The sequence below is a fragment of the Mobula hypostoma genome, chromosome 6 (genome assembly GCF_963921235.1).
Source record: "Mobula hypostoma chromosome 6, sMobHyp1.1, whole genome shotgun sequence".
Classification (NCBI taxonomy): Eukaryota; Metazoa; Chordata; class Chondrichthyes; order Myliobatiformes; family Myliobatidae; genus Mobula; species Mobula hypostoma.
The window spans coordinates 166,919,984-166,946,008 of NC_086102.1; the positions used below are offsets into that span (position 1 = coordinate 166,919,984).

Genomic DNA, 26,025 nt, shown 5'->3' on the forward strand with positions numbered 1-26,025 from the left:
GGGAGGAAAAATAAATTCCCATTAAAGTTTACTGTTTAATTGACCTGTAAGATTTTAAAAATGACCACAGTTCAAGAAAAAATTTTCAAGAAACATTGTCAAGGATCTACATGTTAGGTTATACAAGGAGAGGAAAACAAGGTATGATATTTCTCATCTTTCTTTCTCTCAACAATTCACAGGTCTAATTATGATTTTATATACAGGTCTCCATTCCAAAACTTTACATAGGTTCATGAAATGGGATATGTTGAAAGTCACATGATCAGTTACTCCCTTTGCTCAATTATTATGTTAAGCATTTATTTTTTATAATTTACGTTCTCAAAGTTAATTCAAGTTGAAAAATGCTTCTATCTTTGATGTCTGTGCTTTGCCAAAAATAAACTGCTAATTCATTGGAATCAATTCATTTTCAGTTTGTGTATGTATTAGTACATGCATTGCATTCACATTATTTTAGAAATGTATAAGATAGTTTTATAACATGTTTAAGATAAAAAAGGCTAAGCAGAAGTTATAAACATGACAGATTTAAAGTAGGCATTTAGGTGTTTAAGCAAAAGAAATTTTTTTTTCACATCCACATAACATAATTGTATTATGCTTGGAGCAGGATACCTCAATCAAGGCTTTAATAGATGTGAAAGATATTGGTAGCAACAGTATTACAATTCTAGGAGAATGACATATACAAGCCATTGCTGTCACTGAAGCCTATAATGACAGAGTATGATAATCACAGACCCCACTCAAATCACCAGGAAGAGGAAGATCAAACTCTGCAGAGTGAAGGAAAAATGCCAGGCTTTTATACATTAGCTCATCTCTCACATTCATTCAGAAAAGCCTCCCAACACTGCAGTCCCCTGCATTAACTACGTTGTGGATCAATAACTATTATACCTTCTGAAGGGGACAACATAGCAGGAGTGAGATAGCATATCCTCTGTCTTGCGTTGATCATGATACATCTAACTTACAGACAATTAGGCAAATCTGGTCCAATAAACAAAAAGGGGAAGGGGAAGCAGCTGTTTTATTTTCCTGGAAATGAATTACATGTCCATTTACACATTCATATTCCTAATCCAGATTTATTTTCTGTTACTGCTGGGAATCAAAATGCTGATCAAGTCTTTATGATTTTCAGATGGAATACTCACTGTAACATCAATATTGATAATATCTCCATCCTGAAGGGGTCGGCTGGAAAGAAACAAACAGAAATATAAGAGCTATAGCTTAAAAACCAACACAACAGAAAAAAAATCAGATTAATAAGAGTGTATTAGAAAGACCCAGCAATTATTTGCAATTATCTTACATTAAATAGAATGTGCTATAAGTACTCAACTTTAGATCCCTTCTTTTAATAAGAGTGCTATAACTCTACTAATTGTAGACACCTGAAACAATACAAACTTGGGCAATTTTCAGTAATTCATTAAAATAATATTTTTTGTAAGGCATGGCTATACATGTGCTATGCAGTACGGCACTCGATTCTAGGAGCGGAACGTGAACATGCCATTCAAACATGAAAATGCATTGAAAGGAAAAATAAACACATTTGTTCAACAGACTGCAATGAAATTTAAGAAAATGTTAGGACTACAGAAAAAAAAGAGTGAAAATATTAAAAACGAGCATGCCTTTGCTTTGTAGTTCTACTGCTTGGTTAAAAAATGAGTCACCTGAAAGGATTGAATATCAAGTTAAGCAGTACTTTATAAAACATCAATCTTCCTGAGTATTCAGAGTCCCTATCAACATATTACAATACATTTCTGACACAGCAGAAACTATCAATAAGTTTATATTGTATTCTGTGCTGCTTAATGACGAAACACTGAAAATTGAGTAAAATTCTAATTATGTGTTTCCTCCGTTCAAGCTGCACATGGCCCTGATAAATCCATTGAACATCTAATTTACATATATTAAACTCATTTAATGCTTCCAAAACAGAACATTTTGAATCTGAAATCAAGCCATTGGTTTGCTCTCCATACGGCTAAACTTTACACCTTATTCTAGCAATGGTGAAAAAATGGCAGAGGGCAATAGGGACAGTTTATTATGTGGTCACATTGTGATATAAGAATGAGGAGAATTTAATGTTGTCAGGAAAACAAACTTTTAGTAATACACTCAAAATGCAGGAGGAACTCAGCAAGCCAGGAAGCATCTATGGAAAAGACTAAACAGTCGACATTTCCGGCCAAGACCCTTCATCAAGTCTCAGTCCAAAACATTAGCTGTTTCCTCTTTTCTATAGATGCTGCCTGACCAGCTGAGTTCCTCCAGCATTTGGTGCATGTTGCTTTGGATTTCCAATATCTGCAGATTTTCTCCTGTCTGTGAAACTTTTAGTAATGGCCAGGTTAAAACAATTTGAATGGTTACGAAATATGTTTGTTAAAGGAGTGACACCTCAAAGTTTCCGAAATCATCATTTCAGTTTTCAAAATGCTTTTCTGAGTCATTATGAAAATAAATGGGTTTAAACTGTTTCATGACATCTTATTTTTAAAGGTAATGAAATGTACAGGTGTGAACTTGGAATTTCTGCCTAATTCTTCGTGATGAAGCATCAAATTATTGCAATTTCAGACTAAAATATAAAGAAACATACAATATAATGAGCTAACTTTTAGTTTAGTAAAGATTTTACAATTCATATGAGTCAGCCATGAAGCCTACAATCACAGACAGGAAAAATTTCTCCTGTCCCTGCAGTGTTTCATAAAGTTGTGATGATGTGCATCACAATACATACTCTCTCCCCATGATCAACTTGGAGAGCCAGTGTTACCTTTTGTTATGTGAATATAGGCTCCAACTGGCCAACCCTCCACTCCCACTGAATTGTGCACAAAATATCCATTCCTGCTATGCCAAACGGAAGACAGAAAGAGTCCATTACAAAAATAGGTTTTTGCCTAAATCAATATGATAATTTTCAAATTTCACAGATTGTAATAATAAATAAACAGAAAAACTGAAAGAAAAAAATATGCCTAATGTTTGCCAGTGTTGCTAGAAGCCACATCCCAGGAATCAATTAAGGACGGGAGATTCCACAGCAATACCAGAGAGTTGAGATCCTTGGAAAGATTAATAAGCTATATTTTACAAAAAGCCAATGTGTGGAAAGAAAGCTGGAAAAAAATCTCCTTCAACCCTTCTTTACAGCACTTCAACTTCAATAAAGTTGATTCACGATAACATGATGAAAAATAGGAAAATTCAAATAGGTAAAGATAAAATAGAAAGAAAAGTATACAACAGCAGCATTTGAAAATTAAGTGAAAGATTAATAAGTAAGAAGGGAATTTTCATTAAAACACTTTAGTGTAAAAAACTTACTGCAACTACGATGTTACGGAGAATAAAACTTTTCGGTGCAAACTTGTCAATTTGCTTTCCTCCTTGTATTATCTGCATTTTAGTCCAGAATTCATATTTGTTTACTTTTAAAAAGTCAAATAGGTTACAATCATTTGCACAAGAAATATAATATGTCAGAAATGCAAACACAAGATAACACAAATGGGCAAATTACCAGAAACAATTACCTGTCAGGTATGCCATGACATACCACATTGTTCACAGAGGTGCAAACGGACTTTGGAAAACCTCCATAACCCAATGGTGAAGGGTATGCATTATTTCTGATAGTTTCATTATGAACAATGTAATCCAATTGCTCAGTTGTCATGCCAGCCTAAAATATAAAGAACAATAGACTTAATACAATCTAGTTTTAACACACTTTATGTTAGTAAGTATTATACAAAAATTATGCTTTTTATTGGGCAATTTAACCGGGAAGTAATACTGAAATTTTGGAAGCTACAGCTTCTTTATCCAATGATAATCTTTATAGTCTATACCATTGAATACTACTTTGCTGCATAGGTAGATTTTATAGGAGGATACCAAATACAAAGGGTCATATGTTTTACATGAATAAGTGACACAAACATACTGTCACCAATTGAGATACTATGGTAGAAATTGAGTACAGAAACTAATATTACCTGAAGAAGTAACGATAAAAAATAATCAAAATTAAAGCATGAAGCTTCTTTGTTACGTGCATTACATCATCAAAATTTGGTATTGAAATCATTAAGAGACATTAACTACATAATTTTGGCACCGGTACATTAAGAACAAGTAGTTCATAGTTTTGTGAGACAGTAACCCCTAATTCAGAATGCAGAATTTATAACTTTAGCTATGCATTTCCTACAAAAGACAAAGATTTCCTCTTGGAGTTGTGACTTTCTCTTTTGTCCATTTGAAAACTTTTTGTCATGAAGTCAGAAGCCAGAGAATCTGACGGATGGAGATTTTATATAATTGACTTTGTAAAATACTAATTTCTAGAACATGGCATGTGAATAAAATTTTGAAAATGAATGTATGAGTCAGTTAGGATTTTTTAGTATGACTTTATTTAGTTTGCACTTTGATGCGCTTTATATCTAAGTTATTACTGGCATTGTAAAAAACCAGAACTTCATAATTCTGAATTGGTGACATCAGTTTATCACTTCAGAGGTAAAAATCATATGCACAAATGTTTTCTTTAACACTTAAAAATGTACTCTGTAAAAATATGGTCTTGTTTTATAATCATATATATGTAATAGAAATGATCCAGAGAACCGTTAAAACACTTTTCCCTTATAAAATAAATTTTGTTTTGTAATCTGAAACTTTTCAAGTACAATTTAACTGCAAATTAGATGGGCAGTTAAAATATAAGAACAAGTTCGTAAAAACAAAAGGCTAACTCTCATAATTATAAAAAATGAGGGCAGAAGAGGCATGAAGATACAGGCAAAATTGTTGAAATGTCCTTTCTCAGTTAACCTTCAGAACAACATATATTACCTTTAAACTCCTTCCAGCAAAAAGGAGGATCTGGCGAGCCAGTTGACAGGCTTGTCGAAGACCCTGAATCTGATCTTCATCTTTAATTTCGATGTAGTCTCCCCAGTCTGGTATAATGCCTGTCGTCACATAGTCTGGTTTCTTTATGTGCTTGAAAAAAAAGATTGAAAATGAAGATGAGAAAACTGGAGCGTGACAATGGGATCATTTTCTCAAAAAGAGACTCCTGCTTCATGGCAGTTTGCCCTGAGTGTTACAGTGTCGACCCTTCCTGAGCCATCAGACAAACCCCAAGGCTGCTGCAATATTTCTTCAAATGCCCTTTTGAACTTAACATTGCCCACTTCTAAATTCCTAAGAACACTGTTAACTCAATGGACTAACAAGAATAGCAGCTTGCTGTTTTTAGCCTTTGGTCAAACAACACAAATGGGAAGAGCTTACTTACCTACTTTAGAAAAAAATAGATAAACCTTTATTAATTTTGATGAAATACACAGCCTTTTAACCTACATTTCCTTCTGGCAAAAAGATTATTCATTGCTACTTTAAAATGTAAAATCCAAGTACTCAAACATGAAAATATGCCTTAGCTATATGATTCAAATTCACTGAAACTAGGATCTTTGTGAATACAACATCCAATAAGAATAATTACAATCTTAAGAATCCAGAATTCAAAGAGGCACAATTAAATATTTTAAAACAAATATTACAACTCGACATTTGATTAAACAAAACAAGCATGGTGTATCCCGAATCAGTTGATGAACCACCTTCATTGTATTATTTTCACCATATTGAGCCAGGAAGGTATTATACTTTATACTTTATTGTCGCCAAACAATTGGTACTAGAATGTACAATCATCACAGCGATATTTGATTCTGCGCTTCACACTCCCTGAATTACAAATATTAAATATTATAAATATTAAAAATAGTTAAAATTAGTAAATATTAAAAATTTAATTTATAAATCATAAATAGAAAATAGAAAAATGGGAAGTAAGGTAGTGCAAAAAAGATAATGTATTTTGCTTCATATTATAAACATTGCTAGTGCAGTAAAGTCATAGTTTTTGGTAAATACGGCATATGCTGTATGCCTTTAAATATAACATTCAAATCCTAATTATCTAAGGGAAATTTAATGAAAGGGAAATGTTGATCTCCTCCAACATGTCCTTGTCTTCAGAACCATTATATGTTCTAAAATCTACTCTTTTCTGAATAATATCCTAGTTCTGTACCATTTCTTGGCCTTAACTACGATTACCTATTGAGTCTTCATCATTATTTCTGCTTAACTTGTCACATCTCTCATCTCACCTTAACCTCTCTTATAGGTAATAATAAAAATCAGCAGGGAGTTGTGTTCAAAGAGTAATACTGTAAGTCAATATCAATGTACCTTGGGTACAGGGTAGGATGGTCCAACAATAGCCGGATGGACAACTCCGTAGGAGGCACGTTGGCGAAAGATACAGTTTATCAGCTGAAATCCAAATGCTTTGAGCCTCTGAGCAGTGTTGAATTTTGATGCGGATACTCTACAACAGACAGGCACACTTCCTGTCAATACAAAAATGAGATACATTGCTATTACTGGCAGTTTGCAATACCCTTTCTAGTTAATGAAAATGCCATTGTTAATGCAACAACACCAAAGATTCATAGATATTAAACTATTAGTCAGGCCATTAGCTAGGTAGAGGGCTCAGACCAAGGACAGGTAAAAGGACTACTGGGTTATTGATAGTGGCGGGAGTCAGAGAATGCAATCGAATGTGGGGGAATGTGTAATTGGTTACTGGGGAAAGGGGGAAGAACAGCTCAGGAAATTATCAGCACTGCACCAAGAATGGCTGCCGTATACATTTCTCATCCACATATTTCAATAGGTTATCACCTTGATGGCTCAGAATGTTGGACAATATCTAGTAACATGAGGAAACGAATTGTAGCAGCAGAGATGTGGTTTCTGAGGAGGATGCAAAGAATATCATGGACGAAACAAATATCTAACGAGGATGTCAAGAACAGAGCAAACACAAAAAGAGAAATAATGTATGAGATCATGAAAAGGCAACGTAACTTCATTGGACATGTGATTAGGAAAGAGGATTTAGAATGCCTGGTAATTATGGGAAAGATTGAAGGGAAGAAAGCAAAAGGAAGACAAAGACAAATGATGATGGAGACAGCAGCCAGAGAACTGGAAATGAATACCAATAAATTGATCCACTTGACCCGAAACAGGAGTGTGTGGCCATGGCAGTCAAAGCTCAAACTAGGCATGGCACCTGATGATGATGATGATGATGATGACCTTGAATAAAAAGGTTGGTGCAGGAAAGTATTTTCTTTATTTTACCTAAATTTTGAGTTTCTAAGTAATTTCTATAACTTAAAAGTGTTACCTTGCAATTTTAAAGAATACTTTAAACTTCTTAATTACTTTTTTAAAAAACTCTTTGAATATTAGTGATATTTAAATATAATTCCAAGGTATTTAATGGAAAAAGCAAAGAGAGTTGTTTTGGGGAAAGAGGCGTATCAGTATCAATGGTGAAAGCCAAACAGTTATTTGCAGCAAACTCTGCCTCATGGGGTGACCATAATAGACAGGTATTAAGGCATTAGGAAGGTGAAACTATAAAAAGCAGGTGCAGCTACAGGAAAATGGCAAGGACTGAAGAAGGGCAGAGGCCAAATTAAGTATGATCTGGCCCAACGTTTATTAGCAAAGCTACACATGTAACCTCTATAAAATAGGTATTCTTTTAAGTCTCCAACAGTGCAGATGTTCAAGTCTCCTTCGATCTGAGATTCATGAGTTAAGCACCAAGAGTCTACTCCTCAGTAGATGCAATGAGTCTAAAAGTGAATAAACTGGAGGAAATGTTTGAGTATCTTCTCATTTAAGTAACATTCATACAAATTGCATTTCTATGAACTTTTGCAGTTTGAAAAAGCACACTGGATAAAAAGTTGGACACTCCCAAAAAGCTAATCATACCTTACAGTAACCTCTGAAAAGAAAGCTTTTGGTTGACTTTTAAAGGCATAATTATCATATTTTGATGCCTCTGAATATAACCTCTTTGAAATTTACTAAAACAATGACAATTACATACCAATTAATTAAGCAAGTGGCTCCGTGTAGATTTTAGGTCATTTTGTGTTATTTAAGTCAGGTTACTTACACTTTATTTTAAAATAATTATCTCTAAGACGTATTTCTGAAAATAAAGATAATTTCTGCTTCATTAATTAAATTACACCTAGTAACAACTTTAAAATATATTAAGGAATATTCTTTAGAGCATTTAAGAAACGCATTTTTCAACATCATCCAAGTATGTTGGTTCATGCCAGAATTTACTTTCAACAATATGCAGCTGAGTTTGCCAAAACTGAGAAAAAGACTACCACAACATCTCACATAATTTAGGGCATAATTTTGTATTCAGTTTTGTCAATTTTGTAGAAGTGAAAATGCTACCCTAGTAAGGTTTCAAACTATGTCAGAAATAATTTCTAACATCCTTTAAAATAGAAAAGAATTAATTAATGTATTCTACTGATAAGTTCCAGCTGTCAACTTTATTTCAGATTTTCAGCAATTGTAGTGTTTTTCCTCTCTTCCTTTTGCATCTCTTATACTTGCATCTCCTCCAGACAGATTAGCTATACTTAACGCTCTTACTAAGATGGCAACACCACCACTTGTATCACCTAGTCCTTTCTGGTCTCCAGTCTGACTCTCCCATGTTCTCCCTACATCTCGCCTTTCTCTGTAACTTACAGCATGTAACCTGAAATGTTGATACTATTTCTCTCTTCACAGATACTGTGTGAGCTGCTGAGCAATTCAGCTGTTTTCTCTTTTCTAATGGATACAAGGAATATGATGTCTGCGAGGTTAACAAGAGATCACAATGAAATGTGTGACACATTAGCAACAAGATTTTATCAAGGAACATAGAGGAATCCAGTATTAGCCTCCCACAGAGCTTCAGGGAGCTTGCACCAGGAGAGAAGTGATCTCTCTGATGGACTCAACCACAATGCAGTCTCTGATTACCAATGTCTTTCATCCTGTTGCAACACAAATGAATGCTACAATGGACTCTCAGAAAACATTGTCTCAGAAAGGCAGCATCCATTATTAAGGGCCTCCAGCACCCAGGGCATGCCCTTTTCTCACTGCTACCTTCAGGTAGGAGGTACAGAAGCCTGAAGGCACACACTCAGTGATTCAGGAACAGCTTCTTCCCTTCTGCCATCCAATTCCCAAATGGACATTGAACCCTTGGACACTACTTCACTTTTTAAAAAAATATATAGTATTTTTGTTTTTTGGCACCATTTTTAATCTATTCAATATACAGTATGTATACTGTATAAAGTATACAGAATAAGATTTACCTTTTTTTCTTCTATATTATGTATTGCATTGAACTGCTGCTACTAAGTTAACAAATTTCACACCACATGCCGGTGATAATAAACCTGATTGTGATTCTGAATATTCCATAAAGTTCCCTTCACAACTCTCTGGTTCACTCCATCACCTCCAACCCTTTCCCTACTCGTGGCGACTGCCAGAGGTTTAACAGCTGCCACTTTATCGCTTCCTATTCCATCATCCAGGGACCCAAATAGTCCTTTCAGATGAAGCGTCTTCTTCTAATCTGGTGGACTGTAAAAGGTGCTCATAATGTAGTCTCCCTTACCCTGGAGAAACTAAACACAGACTGGTCGACCAATATGCAAAACATCTCCTTCAGTTAAGGGGGAACGTCGACTTCAGTTAAGCATGACATAAACCTGAGGAATAACACCTCACCTTCCATCTAGGCACCCACCTGTAATAAGTTTACCTCTCCACAGATGCTTTCTGATCTGCTGATATGTCCAGAATTCTCTTTTGCTTTACATTTCCAGCAAATGCTGTTTACCAGCTCATGTTTTCAGCATTTTCTTATATTATTTTTCTCTTACTGCTCTCGTCCACTTCTAAGAAAGGTAGTACTGAAAGCATTCTGTGTCACCTGGACAACTTGAAACTCTGTTCTATCATGGATATTCCCTTTGTTCTCTCCACCTGTCTCCCAGGTACAACTCAAGGCACACTTGTTTTCTCATTTCTACTCTCCATGCGAGTTGCCCAATATCCATGTTATTTCCAGCACTTTCTGTTTTTATTTCAGTCATCCAACCTTAGCCTGCTGCAATGCAAGCTAAGTTGACTTTCAAATCAGCATGTACACTATCACTGGGGTCCAGCAATTTATCACTAAATACCAGAACAGCTACCATAGCTATCGACCACGTACACATGGAATGGCAGTGGAGTTGGCCACTCTCAGTGTGATAGTATTTGTTATCCCCTGCCAACATTAGCCGCTATTAGATCAGGGGTGGCCAACCTTTTACATTCCATGTGTCAATTTTTTTCACGCACAAGCTCAGATGCGCCATACAACTCTTGTACCCTCATTCAATTCTTGTAAAAATGTTAATATAGACATATTTAGCATTTTTACATGATATATTGATTTAATATAAAAACAAGATAAATATTACTTACCTTAATGAGACTTATTTTAACAAATATATTTTGTCTTCTTTTGATTTCTTTCGTTTTCTTAATCACATATTCTTTCCGCAACTCAGACCCAAGCACTAGCTTCAGTTTTCCTTCTATTTCAGTCTGATGTTGTGTTTTATAGTGTCTATTAAGATCATGTCTTCTATTATATGAGAAAGTGTTTTCACAAACAACGCACAATGGTTTTCCTGACAGACCCGCTATAAATAAGAACTAATTTTCCCACTGTTCATTGAATTCACGCTTACTATAACTTTCTGCTTTTCTTTTGCTCATTTTCTTTTGCACTGTGATGGGTAACTGAACGTAAAAACAAGGCTTAATTTTCAAAAAAAAACCAAAACTGCAAATGTTCACAAAGGACGAACAAAGCACAACTCCGTAGCGCACAAGTGTCAATTGTAAACTGATTGGCGAAAACCTGCGGCGCAACGCTGGTGCAGACGCCTGGCGCCTCAGGATCAAACAAGTATCAAACGTGTATTGAACAGTTATGGAACGACTGCAGAACAAAAGTTCTTCTTTCCTAGTTTGACTCATTCAAAAGATGTGCACGAAATAATAATATCACTAAAAATAATTGCTATGTTTTAGATTAATTCTCAGTAAAACCCATTTCTAGCTCTAAGCTACTTGAATTCTTGTTATAGATTTTTTTTTACAAATCGGTTTTTGGTTAATACTTTTTGCATGAGCAACACACATAAAAGTTGCTGGTGAACGCAGCAGGCCAGGCAGCATCTCTAGGAAGAGGTGCAGTCGACGTTTCAGGCCGAGACCCTTCGTCGAAGCACCTCTTCCTAGAGATGCTGCCTGGCCTGCTGCGTTCACCAGCAACTTTTATGTGTGTTGCTTGAATTTCCAGCATCTGCAGAATTCCTGTTGTTTGACTTTTTGCATGAGTAGGCTTTTTAAAAAATTATTATCACTGGGGTGCAATGCGCCACTATTGGTTCATACGCCATAGGTTGGCCATCCCTACATTAGATAGCCAAACTGGACAGCACTCTGAAACCAGATCTTCTAAACCCAAGGCAGTTTTAAGTTAACATACACAAAATGCTGGAGGAACTCAGTAGGTCAGGCAGCATCTATGGAAATAAATAGATAGTCGACATTTTGTGCCAAGACCCTTCTTCAGCTTTCCAGTTTTAAATTGTCCTTCAAGGCCACCTATTGTTTCCTCTGCTGGGAATCAATACTTGTTATGGTCACTTGGATGCGTAAGGAAACAAAGACAAGCTAAAGCAAAAATAGGGCTGATAGAGACAATGGTAGACACAAAAGCAGCATTTTATTTTATTTGAAATGTTTCATTTGTCTTAGCTTTTATGTTGGCTTGTGCTGTTAGATATTATGATGGAGCACCACTGTAGCACAGCAGTTAGCGTGACACTATTACAGCTCAGGGCGTCGGATTTCACAGTTCAATTCCAGCTCCGTAAGGGGCTTCTCCGTTCTCCCCATGACCACATGGATTTTCTCCGGATGCTCTGGTTCCCCTGCACAGTCCAAAGATATACCAGTTGGTAGGTTAAATGGTCATTGTAAATGGTCCTGCAATTACATTAGGGTTAGGTAGGCAGGTTGCTGGGCAGTGTGGTTCATTGAGCCAGAAGGGCTCTTTACACAGCACATCTCTATATAAAATAAGAAATAAATGAAGGTCAGCGGTGTGGGAAAGCTCGGACCACCAGTGAATGGGAAATTGATTCCTAATGCTAAAGTATGCAATGCTATGAGACCAGAACCAAAGCCTTTAACTCAGAAAAGTTGTCCTTTTTGACATCCTTCTGGTTGATTTTAGTTGTGTGTGCATAATACTCTTACCAATGTAGTGTCTAATTTGGTATAAAACTAAATTTGATACCCTGTATCGTCAAGATGCACCTCTAAATGCTTGTTTATAACCTCACCCTTCGGAAACTAGCACGTGCATTGCCCTTGCCCTCTGCAAACAATGCACAGGTCCTGTCTCTAACTGACCTTCTTAATATCACATAGAAATAACATCTGAGCTAGTGCCTCTCAGTGAAAAGCAGAATGGCTTCAGTTTTCCCCTTCATTGCTTTATTGCCTTTCCAACTAATGTTCTTTTACCATTGTATGGTTAAGGAGGAGTTTTTGCCAACTCACAAGTAGAAAGGGATTGAGGAGATGGGGTAAAGTAAGAGATGCGTACTTCTGCCATCCGCAGCTTGTAAGTCAGAATGAGAGAAACGTGAGATGCAAGTATAAAGATTTGACATAAGTATGCCAGCTTTCTCCATTGTTTCACTCCTATTGTTGCTCATGTAATTACCAAAAGCCATTCTAATAACAAAGCACTAAATCTGCTATGGCAGGGGGACATAATCATGTGCTGCTATTTAACTGCTGCTGACTTCAGTGGTGCATTATCATTTTTGCAAATAGAGGAAGGACTATCAATGAGTGTCTCACAATGTACTCAGCTGAAATGCTTGCCACTGAGAGTAGGCAGTTTGATCAAGCTGTAAGGCATTGGCGTGAAATCTGCAGCAGTACTGCAAGTGAACCTCAAGTACATGAACAATATACAGATATTATGGGTAGGTGTGTGACTGGATGTGATGTATTGAGCAATGTCTGAAATATGAGACCTAGCAGTTGTAATCTAGCATATGAAAATGCACTCACTAACTTAGACTACATGAAGCCATTGAATTTCTTGAGGTTTTGCTTCCATAATCCTGGGAACATGATCCCTGACATTTCTGCCATCACCTCTTGCTTTAATTGCCCACCAAGATTTGGTCTAAGAAGCTTCCTGGATCCCTGAGCAGCAAAGAGAACATCTCTCCTGATCTCTAACATCCCAAGGTGTCCATTCAGCACTGGAACACTTTCCATCCCTCCTTTCTCTATTAAATTTGCTTACTTCAGGTCATTTGAAATCTTCAAAACTTTTAATCAAATTCCTACTTTTTGCACCACCTGCACTATGGAATTTCAGTTTTGAAAAATTGTAGGTCCTGGCCCAAGACATCTTTAAGTTTGTCATACTGCTCAGTAAACCCTTTTCTGATCTAAAACATACTTCCAAGTGGCCAAAGAGAATTTGATTTATTTTTATGATCTGAAGAGAAACCAGAGGATATGTGAACTTGTACTGTTGTTTTTGAGGTCCATATAAGACGATGCCTCCAGAAACCTCTGTAAATCTTTGAAATAAAATTATCAGCTCAGAATACTGACCCAACTCAAAAATAAGTTCAAGGAAAATTTTTCTTGCTGATTTAATAATTTACTGACATCACACAATGACTAGCGTGAGCCTGTAATAATACACTACAGATTTCCATGTCTTACTTTTCTTTCATTTACAAGCAGTTGAATACAGAAAAAGAATTTGTTCACAGGAAATGTAAAAAAAACTCACACGGATGAGGCCTTGCTGCTGTTCAGAATTACACTGAGAGTAAAGAGTAGGTTTAGTATAAATGGAACGTAGCAGAGGGAGACATTATCGTTTGCTGAAAACAAAAGCGAATACAGATGCTGGAATCTTTAAAAACTCAATGCGTCAGGCAGTATCTGTGAAGCAAAAGGTGTACCTAGATGTTTCCAGTCGAAATGTCAACATTCATATTTCTTTTCCAAAGATGCTGCTGGACCTGCTGAGGTCTTCCATTGTTATGTTTTTTTTAAGTTTACCGTGTTTATTTCCTGCCATAACTTTTCAAAACTAACCGTGTTCAATCTAGGGGTGACTCCTGTAGCAGCAGAACTCTCAATAGATATGATTAAATATTCTCGTTTCAGCTTGATACAGCTAAAAAGCGCAACTGCTTCCAAGGTCAGTACAGTCAACAAAGATGTCTTAATGCATTTAAACAAACTATCGCTGTTTAAAACTGATGGAAACAATACTGATTGTGGATGGATGCGTCCATATAGGATTCCATGTAGGAAGCGTGGCTGCAGGTCAGGGATACAAGTGCGTTTCAGGAAACGGGGTTTTAAACTCCTCATACCGACTATCTTGCTGGCAAATGTGCAGTCTCTGGTGAATAAAATTGATGATCTCAGAGCTAGAGTACAGAATCAGAGGGACATTAGGACTGCGTGTGTCCTTCGTTTCACGGAATCCTGGTTAACCCCTTCCGGACTGGATGCAGTGATTCAGATTGTTGGGTTTACTATACACTGTCAGGATAGATCTATAGAGTCTCTCAAAAGCAGAGGTGGAGGAGTATGCTTCATGGTCAACTGTTCTTGGTGCACAAACATATCAGTGCTGTCCCAATTCTGCTCATCAGACCTGGAATATCTAGCAGTTAAGTGCTGTCCCTTTTCTCTACCGCGGGAGATCTCCGGGATCATTTTGGTAGCAGTATAAATTCCACCTCAGGCCAATGTCAATCAGGCTTTAGATGATCTGAGCAATGTGATCAACTTGCATGAAACAGCGCACCCTAACGCCTTCGCCATCATTTTGGGGTATTTTAACCAGGCCAGTCCGAAAAAAAATATCACTAAGCAATTACCATCAACAGATCACTTGTAATACTAGAGGAGACAATACACTGGACCATTGTTACACCACCATCCAGAATGCCTACCGTGCTATTCCACGCCCTCACTTCAGGAAGTCTGATCACCTGACTGTTCTTCTACTCCCTGAGTACAGGCAGAGACTGAAGTCTGCAGCACCAGTAGTGAGGACCAAGAAGATATGGACAAGGGAGGCACAGAAGGTATAGAAGACTGAAGGCACACACTCAGCAATTCAGGAACAGCTTCTTCCCCTTTGCCATCCAGTTCCTAAATGGACATTCAACCCTTGAACACTATCTCACTTTTTTAATATATACTATTTCTGTTTTTGCATGATTTTTAATCTATTCAATATACGTATATTGTAATTGATTTTATTTATTTATTCTGATTTAAAGGTAATCAGAAAAATGAACAGAAAATGCTGAAAATACTCAGGTCTGGTAGGTTTTGTAGTGAGAACGTTAAGCGTTAATTTTTCAGGTTGATGATTTTCATATGACGAATTCCATCTCAGCAGGTAGAGAATTTAAATTTAAGTAACTAAGTAAATCTAGAATTTAAAAAGCTAGCTTCAATAACAGCTAGAATGAAATAATTAGGTTGTCCTAATAACTCACTTATGCCCTTAGTGAAGGAAACTTGCCAGCTTCAGTTGGTCTGACATGTATTTGACTCTGGATCCTCCAAAGTAGTTTACCGTCTTTTCAATACTGGAGTAATTAGGACAGAAAATAAATAATCATATTGTTAGTGACATCTACCTCCTGTGAGCGAATAGAACAAACTCCAGACCAATCTGTGTGGTTGATTCTGAATTGCCATTTAAAATGGCCTTTCAAAACACTACTCAGAGGGTAAGGAACGGACAATAAATGGTGTCCCTGCTGTTGATGTTTACATACTGTGAACAACAAAAAAAAACTGGCTGGAGATCCATTTCACTTCTAGGTTACGTCTTTAATAACTTCATGAGTTGCCACTGGTTATGTCTGCAAGAAATCTTGGTTTTTTTGATATGAGGATAAAATTCTTAGAAAACTGTTGTGTTATTCCAGGATGCTAAGTTTATTTCACTCACAGCAGTGACTCATCCATCCTATGTGATTCTCCTTCTTTTCATAAGATTGAAGAGTAACATGATAGCAAGTCAGTTTACGTTTGGGTCACAAATCAAACAAGACCATCCTACGATGTTTGGTTTTGGATATCTTATATGTCAGGCATTATTCCTATTTGAATCATATTCAGATTGGAAACTGGGGATCAATCCCAATTTCTGCATCAAATATAAAAAGATTCTGAATATGGTTGCATTTCTTGATTGTGTTGCTATTTTAATATTCTTGAACATATTCTATAATGAGAATTTCTGCTCGTGCTTTTTGATGCCTCCCAAGAGGTTTCAATTGAGGAAGTCAGGGCGAGGAGGAAGCACCTTTTTCCCAGAAGGACATAATAGAGGACTGAAGTAGGTAGAAAGGTCAGTGACACCAACTTCATCCCCAGGACATGGGTCCAGTTCAGGAAGTAGTTCACTGTCTGCCCAAGGATAGTACGGGCAAGTACAACTTTTCAACAGCCTTCCATTAACTTTGCAAGTCACAAAGACAGCACCTTGTTGGAATAGTAGGGTTAGAAAAACATTTTTAAAGTGCTCTGGGTAAGAAATGAATGGAAAGAAATAACTGAATTAGCAAAATATTACACAGAATTATTCCTTCCCATAAAAACTTGTGCCAGATTTTTAATGTGTAGTTCAGGTTGTTCTATTTACCAGCTCTTTCTCTGCAGCCTTGTAATCATTATTCCATCAAGTACTTCTGCCAGCAGTGAATATGAGGTTGTAGAATAACCAGGTCGTCTGCTAGGTGACTTGGATGCGGGGTTTTAAATACAGTACTAACTAAATGGTTTGATTCACTTTAGTGAGTAGCTGAAAAAAAGCTTGGAATCTTTCAAAAGAGCATGCAATGCCTGAAAAGGACTAAAATTATTGCTCTGATACTTAGCTTTAAGGACTAATATCAGTCAGGGAACTTCACATCATTACTTCCAGAAATGAACCAGTTTTTGCATTCATGATGTCAATAAAGGGCAATATATGAAATAAGAGAAGGAAAAAGCCATTTGGCACCTCAAGCATGCTCTACCTTTTGAAATTCTGCCTCAAATACACTGTTATCCTGTCATATCCCCACACTCCTTGATTCTTTTAGTAAATAGAAATCTCTCAGACTCTGATTTGAATATAACCAATGACTGAGTTTCCATATCCACTCTGGGGTAGAATTTGAAGAATTCACCATCCTTTGAGTGAAGGAATTTCTCTTTATTTCAGTCCTAAATGGCCTCTTATTTTGAGAGTGTTTTTATTTGATTTTATTTAGAGATACAGCACTTACCAGTTTTTTGAGCCGCACTGCCCAGCAACCCACCGATTTAACCCTAGCCTAATCATGGGACAATTTACAATGACAAATGAATCTACTGACTGGTACTTCTTTGGACTGTGGGTGGAAACCAGCGCACCTGGAGGAAAAAGACATACACACATGGGAAGAAACATATAAACTTGCTTACAGAAGACCTTGGAATTGAACTCCAAACTCTGATGCCCCGAGCTGTAACAGTGTTGTGCTAACACTATACTACCATGGTGCCCTCTTGCTAAGAGTTCTACAACCCTTAGCAAGAGATAACATCGTTCCTACATCTACCCTGTCAAAGAATCTCTTCCATTTCTCATTCTTTTAAACTTTAGAACACTAAATCTCGGCTCAAATAATAGATCCTTCATCCTAGAAAATATTCTGATGAATTTTCACTGCACCTCCTCTTCAACTATATGCTTTTTTTAGATATGGAGATCAAAGTTGCAGACAAGACTCCAGGTATGCTCTCACCAAGGCCCTCTGTATCTGTACTGTACAAAGATATCTTTACTGTTCTATCCAAATCCTCTTATAATAATGGCCAATAATAGCAGTAATATCCTACTTTCCACCCACCTGGTTTCCCCTATGACCTTCTAGCTAGTCCTCCTGCCCCTCCCCCCGCCTTTTGTTCTGGCTTCTTCCCCCTTCCTTTCCAGTCCTGAAGAAGGATCTCGGCCCAAAACATTGACCCTTTCTTCATTTCCATGGTTACTGCATGACCTGCTGAGTTCCTTTATTATTTTATATGCATTGCTCTGGATCTTCAGTATCTTCAGAATTTCTCGTATTTATAATATGTGCCTTGCTAGTTACCTGCCTGCATGGCATGGTAGATATACGTCTCTGTCAAAGGAGATGTAAGGCACTCCTTCCCTACACTAGCCTGCAGGTTACCCTTAGGCAAGGTGTAGCACCTGCAGCCCCCAATCAGGGTCATGTGAAGCCATGGAAGCAGGTAGTAGATGGATGTATGAGTAGCTGGTGCACATCACAAGTCCTGCTTTTGCGACCACTGATGCCAGGCAGACAATCTCTGAAGAGTATTGATAATGGCTGGGGTCACCCATCTTATAAAGATACTGCCAAGAGAAGGCAATGGCAAACCAAGAACAATCATGGGTCAAAGGCCATGATCACCGAAGTCATATGCCAAGGCACATAATGATGATGAGATGCTTGCTACACTGGCACTCTAGCTTTCAATGAAAAGGATACCCATATCCTATTTAATACTAATGATTCCCAATTTCTCACCATTTTAAAAAAAATAGCATTTCTGATTCTTCTACTGTGGCAATGACCTGTCATTTCCCAAATTGTTCCAAGGATGGAAGGAGTGAATTATCTATCAGCTGTCATTTACTTAGCTGGCTTATTTCCTTTTCAACCCTTACATCTACATGACTACTCACATTTTCATCTGGTTTAAGATTTTCCAGATCACCTTTTAAAAGCAGGAGCCCAAGCATTGGTCCTGCGGTAGTCCACAGATCACAGTTTGTGGAATACAGCAAGGATTAGTGCTTGGGTTCATGGAAAGAAGATTCCAGCATCCAGACTTCTAGAAGAGTACTTCACAGCAGTGGAGTAGGCAGGAATTCATTCTAGGTATGCAGAACAGCAGATGCAATCCGATCAAGTATAATTTTTAAACTTTGGCGAGGGGTGCACGGGCATGAAGAGACAGAGTAATAGTAATTGCCAATCAGACTTCAGAGCCAATGCTTTTATAAGTGATCACTCTTTATATATTGATCTTGTTTCTCCGGGTCGGGCTACTGTCTTTGAAAAGTGCTAGTCAAAAGTGCTAAACTCTAGACTGAGAAACCAACTATAACTAATTTGATTTAAACTAAATAAAAATATTACCAAATATCATTGTTTGACATTCAAGAATCTCTAGAGCAACCAATACAAAATGGTCAGCTTTGAATGGAACCCATCCACACCATAAAAATTCATTTGGCAATATGTGACCGCAGTTTGTTGTTTTGCTCACCATGACACTTCCCAACTCAGAATCTCTCACAAATAAGGACAAAGAAAAACACAAAATGCTGGCTCACTTGCAAATTCATACAGCATCTTTCCTTTGGAATTATATCAGTTTCTTTTATTCTCACTGAGTCTACGCCTTACAGCAATGCAACAATGTATTTTAAAAGGGTGCAGAAAATTAACTAAACGAAAATATTTTGATTCCAACATTGCCAGTGACTAAAATAATTAATTAATACGAGGTGTTTTTTTTTACCCCGAGGGGAATGCAAGTTCTGATGCACAGCAGAATGCCATGCCCTTAAAATGCCTCTCAAATTTATTCGGTTTCCATAAAAAGTTACTTTTAGCAATAATCATATTATGATCTTATATTGATATAGCTCTGTACACTATCCTCTCTTTAAATGCATAACAAGTCAAACAAATACAGTATACTTACTAAATTTGCTTATATGATATACAGCACATTGACTATTAAAATGCCGCTGAGCAGGACAAATTTTCATCTCAATGAAATACAGTCATTATCCATCACTACATCAATCTCTGAACTATTTCCTCTCCAACACTCATGCCAGACATTTGAATTTACTTTGAGGAACCCCAGCTTTAGTGACACATTAAGTGCTGGCACCCAGATACTGAAAGCATCTTATTTATGGAATGATACTTTAATTAATTGACAGCAAAACAGTGCGGTGTCAACCCAAGAGTTTCAATGTAATAACTACTCATTAATTATAATCAATAATCAATAAAGCTAGCAACTTCTGGGAGGATTAATTAATTCTGTTACTTGTAAAATTCACCAATTCATTGCTGTTATCCATCTAGACTTATCAATAATTGTGGATTAATTAAAAGCAAACTGTAAAAAACTATTAAAAAATTAATTAGGGAAACTAATAAAGTTCTTTGAACTTTAGAAAATATGAAGGCTTTATGTAAACAGGTAATTTATCTTAAAGTTACTTTCAAGCAAACACTGCTTCTTTCAAACGTTATTAACCTGACAAGAGTCAAAGTTATTTGCTATCATAATCTTGGGATTACGGGAAATATTTTCCATATTAGTAAACAAATGAACATCCATTTAATAGAATGGTATTAAATCTGATTTTAAAAAAATATATACTTAATCAAACTTTGAGAGCTTTGAAAACAAATTTTAATTCAAAATTACAAGTGCTTTTGAATTATAAAAATGATTCTCAGTGAATAGATGTGATCACACAAGTTTTCAATTTCCAGTGTTTTTCTATGGCAAAATGGGTTACACAGATTATCTTTGCTAACTTTGGGTTGAACAGATCTCAAACATTTGCAGCAAAACATTGCTAAGATGAAAACCAAAAGCATATTGCTGAGTTAGCCAATATTTTATTACAGCTTACATTATCAATCTATAATCAATTACAGCCATTTATCACATTTTATTTTTAAAAAATAGGGATTTTAGCCTTAGATACCAAATTCAAATATATATAATGCCATCAATAAATTTACTTTGGAAAAATCGTATTTTAAATAGTGAGTAAGTTGTCTGTAACTTCCCTTTGCCCCAAAAGCTAAGAAATGAAGGCATTTCATTTTGGGGAAAATAGTGATGAAATCACATATCTCATGGGAGCTTTGAAATAATGTGGGAAAATTCTGGAACTACCCACACACTTCCTTTCCAGGGAAGAAAAATCTTAATATTTCTGTGGCTATTCTGAAACCACATCTTCACAACCCATTTGATACATCAACATCATCAATCATTAGTGACAGCTGGTCATGTACCATAATGCCTTGCAATAAGCTTCCAAGAAAATACTAACATCTGGATATATCAAACATACTGCAAGCAGTATTTTTCTAACTAACTGATTTGTTTCCCCTCCAAACTTTGTTAGAGAAGGCAGATACTCAATGTATCTTATTGCTGAGGTTCATTTGTTCAAACTGACTAATGACAAAGACTACATTTTCACAACAAATTAAAATTAGAGTTGTTGAATAATTGCAATAGAAGTTGCCTGAGGGTCGATACACTTATTCATCCAAGTAGAAAGACAAGAATTCTTCAAATTTAACTAACAGTAAATTCATGTTGTTGATAAATTGTAATGAGTGCAAATATAAAGATAACAATTTTCAGAGATGAAAAACAAATATGGTTTTTAAAAAGCCTTTTCTTTGATTGTGATAACCTGCAGAGGATATCTATAATAAAACAGATGAATTAACAATTTACAACAAAAGTTAACAACAAAGATTTACATATTATATACTTCAGTTGGCTGTTGAGACATGAGTTTCAGGGTTAGGACTAGAGGCTACCTCAAACAACAGTGCATTGACATTGCAGTGTCTGCATATTTGTGCTGGTCATGTCATCATCAGCCTTCTTTTTCAGAGGTTAACTGCTCCAGCAGCCAAATAAAATACAGAGACAAGCATGTAATTATGTAGATAGTCAAAGGGCATGCTCCATTTTGAAACCTATTTGCATGGTAAAATCTGCCCAATTTAGTACACCGGAAACAATCAAGGGAAGGGACTCATGTCCAACAACCCAGAATCCAGATGCTTTGTGCAGTTTCTGTTGTGAAATGAAACATATTCACATCAGGCTATTTGTCAGAATCTTACATGATAAAACAAATTAAGTCACCCTTTAATAGTGGTAGAAGGTAAATTGGATGGTGGAATTTACATAAAGAAGCCAGAATGACCAATTGGCAAACTAATTTAGAATGGTTCATGTACTTTTTTGTGCTTTACATGCTATCTTTAAACAGGCATTGGTTGATTAATATCACCATAAAACTACACACTAAGGAATAAAGTTTAATCCTGTTAACTACTCATGAATGAGTTTAATGAACAAAATTTAAAATGTCAGATACATTTCCTGCTTTTTTATTCATTTCTTTAAACATGAATCACTGCATGATTTTGCTACATTTAAAAACTGCATCTATTTTATCACTTAACAATGAATACACTTGTGGATAATTACATGACACTCTTTCAAACTCTAGTGAGGAATGCTGCATAAATTTGTAACTTACCAGGTCACAGCTTGGTTACTGAATACTTCTTCAAAAGTGGAATGAAACAATATTTTACTGTTAGTCACTGATAATGCAAAAGATATATCCTGTTCAATTTGCATAAATTTCTCATGAATAATTGCTAACCAGATATTGATTATTTTATAGGATTTCAAATTAACATTGATTAGTTAAACTAAAATCTGAATGTTTTAAAACATTAATTATGAGAAAACTCATAATTAATGTTACAATTAATTAGTGTTACAATTTCCTCAACAAGGGAGCTATGGGTTCATTTAAAATATTTTCACTATCTAAAAGAAAAACAAGTACATTTCTAAATTATTTTAGTGGACCATTATTTTGGTCTAATATTGTATTTATATTCGTACATAGTTTTGAGTTAATTTACCGTATACAGCAAATTTTTCACAGTACTGAATATTTTTATATAGTTTTATTAGTGGCAAATACAATCTATAAAATGAATTATTATTGGCAAAGTAACGCAAGGGATTCTTGTTCTCTTTAGAAATGTTTGGCATCTATTATGAAAATCTTATCTTGGCTAAAAAACCTTACATACTTCAGTAATCTTTCATGCCATTAACCAATTACTTCAACTCCAAATTTCAAATCAAAAGCAACACGAAGATTGGTTAATAGTGAACTAATGCATTATAAATACAGCAGCTATTATCTCTTGATAAGAAACAAGATACAAAATACATTATTTGGTTGCTGAAGCTAAAGTATTCATGTATATCAGTTGTTTGCTGTATTCATTCCTTCACATTTAGATACACTGAAGTCAATGGAACAGAATTTACGGAGGTAGATAAAACTGACGCCTGATGCTCTTATCTGTTTGGTGCTGGTGGCTAAAAGCTATCTTCTCCTACATAATTTTGTTGATATTCAGATATGTCATTTTTCACATTGGGAAAAGTATTGCATTTGTAACTGGAAGAATTATGCTACAGATCTAAAATGTTACTTGTTTCTGAGTACTAATTGCCTATGAGAAAATGTTTTCTTGAACCTTTGCCGTCCTTGGACCCCCCCCCCCACCGCCTATGATGCTGTAAGGTATTATCTTCTATGATTCTAACCCAGCAATAATAAGAAAACATACTTTCAAAGTAGGGTGGCATGTATCTTGAGGAGAAATTTGCAGGTGCTGGGGTTCAAAGCCCCAGCTGCTCTGATACTTCTAGGTAGTAATGGATACAAGCTTGGGAGGTCTGGTTGAAAATGTCTTGCTAAGGCAGGGAAGTGCACTTTCTAGATGGTACACATTACAGCTATGCGGCAGCAAGGAAGAATTTTCAAGATAATAGATGGGGATACTAATCAAACAGATTAATTTTCTTTGGGTTGTTTGTAGCTGCACTCATTCAGTCAAGTGAAATAAATGTATGCCATAATATTTCTAACATCTGCCTAACAGATAGTGAAAAAGTTTCTGAAGTCAGGAAATGAATCACTCAATGCAGATCATGCCATCCAGGAGTCACAGTAAATATCGTAGCCACAATATCTATGTGGCTGAATCAGTTAGGTTTCTGATTAATAGTGACCTTAGTGATTTGCATAATATGATAGTTAGGGATAAATCATTTTGCTTATTTAGCAGAGTTTAAATATAATACTTGAGGTGACAAAGGCACAGGTTAGGCTTCCAGGGGCAAGAATTTCAGAGGGAACTTGGAACCTCAGACTTCAATTAAACTTCTTTCCTCTGGCACCCAGAAACTTTTCTTTTTTCAGCATCATTGCTCTCCCTCCAATCCAAACCTGCCAGTTCTTAATCAAGGAGGTAATAATATCATATGAAGAATTGAAGAATAGCCCAATTGAGATTACCTAACAGGCACAGAATGACAATGGAACTAGAAATCTTTTGGTGTAAGGACAGGGCAGCTTCTCATTAATAGAGTTTGTTCAATTATGCTCTGCTGACACTGTCAGAAATTGAAGCCTTAATATAACCTGACTATCATATTTTACATCAAGAACTGATAGACATAAAAATTTCCTACAGTAATAAAATCATGGATACAGAATTTCAATTATCTGAAAAGACTAAATAAGACAGCTCTCTATTGCACAGTATAGGTAAACAGATTTAAGAGAGTTGTTCAAAATAACAAGGGGTTTTCATAAGAACATAAGAAATAGAAGCAGGAGTAGGCCATCCAACCCATCGAGCCTGCTCCATCATTCAATAAGATCACGGCTGAACTGTCCATAAACTCAGTTTCATCTACCTGCCTTTTCCCCATAACCCTTAATTCCCTTACCATGTAAAAACCTATCTAACTGTATCTTAAATATATAAACCACATTTCCAGAAAAGTTGGGATATTTTCCAAAATGCAATAAAAACAAAAATCTGTGATATGTTAATTCATGTGAACTTTTATTTAACTGACAAAAGTACAAAGAAAAGATTTTCAATAGTTTTACTGACCAACTTAATTGTATTTTGTAAACATACACAAATTTAGAATTTGATGGCTGCAACACACTCAACAAAAGTTGGGACAGAGGCATGTTTACCATTGTGTTACATCACCTTTCCTTTTAATAACACTTTTTAATCATTTTGGAACTGAGGATACTAATTGTAGTAGATTTGCAATTGGAAATTTTGTCCATTCTTGCTTGATATAAGACTTCAGCTGCTCAACAGTCCATGGTCTCCGTTGTCTGATTCTCCTCTTCATGATGCGCCATACATTTTCAATAGGAGATAGATCTGGACTGGCAGCAGGCCAGTCAAGCACACGCACTCTGTGTCTACAAAGCCACGCTGTTGTAGCCCACGCAGAATGTGGTCTGGCATTGTCCTGCTGAAATAAGCACAGACGTCCTGGGAAGAGACGTCGCCTTGATGGCAACATATGTCTCTCTAAAATCCTAATATATGCCTCAGAGTCAATGGTACCTTCACATACATGCAACTCACCCATGCCGTGGGCACTGATGCACCCCCATACCATCACAGATGCTGGCTTTTGCACCTTTCGCTGATAACAATCTGGATGTTCGTTTTCATCTTTGGCACGGAGAACTCGATGCCCGTTTTTTCCGAAAACTAGCTGAAATATGGACTCATCTGACCACAGCACACGGTTCCACAGTCTTTCGGTCCATCTGAGATGAGCTCGGGCCCACAGAACTCGCTGGCGTTTCTGCATAGAGTTGATGTATGGCTTCCTCCTTGCGTAATACAGTTTCAAGTTGCGTTTCTGGATGCAGCGACAGACTGTATTGAGTGACAATGGTTTTCCGAAGTACTCCCGAGCCCAGGTGGCTATAATTGTCACAGTAGCATGACGGTTTCTTAGGCAGTGCTGCCTGAGGGCTCGAAGATCACGCGCATTCAACAGTGGTTTCCGACCTTGCCCTTTACGCACTGAGATGTCTCTGAATTCTCTGAATCTTTTCACAATATTATGTACTGTAGATGTTGAAAGACCTAAATTCTCTGC

At 36.4% G+C, this 26,025-nt stretch overlaps 1 protein-coding gene across 2 annotated transcripts in view; it reads right to left on the minus strand.

Annotated features, from left to right (window-relative positions):
* Positions 1-26,025, minus strand: part of metap1d (methionyl aminopeptidase type 1D (mitochondrial)) — a 126,986-nt gene that overhangs the window by 56,415 nt on the left and 44,546 nt on the right. For both annotated transcript variants that reach the window (XM_063052185.1, XM_063052186.1), the window contains exons 2-5: positions 6,322-6,482; positions 4,909-5,058; positions 3,582-3,730; positions 1,167-1,209 (exon numbers count right to left, since the gene is read on the minus strand). In XM_063052185.1, the coding sequence (XP_062908255.1) occupies positions 1,167-1,209; positions 3,582-3,730; positions 4,909-5,058; positions 6,322-6,482 (503 nt within the window). The remainder of the gene's footprint in view (positions 1-1,166; positions 1,210-3,581; positions 3,731-4,908; positions 5,059-6,321; positions 6,483-26,025) is intronic.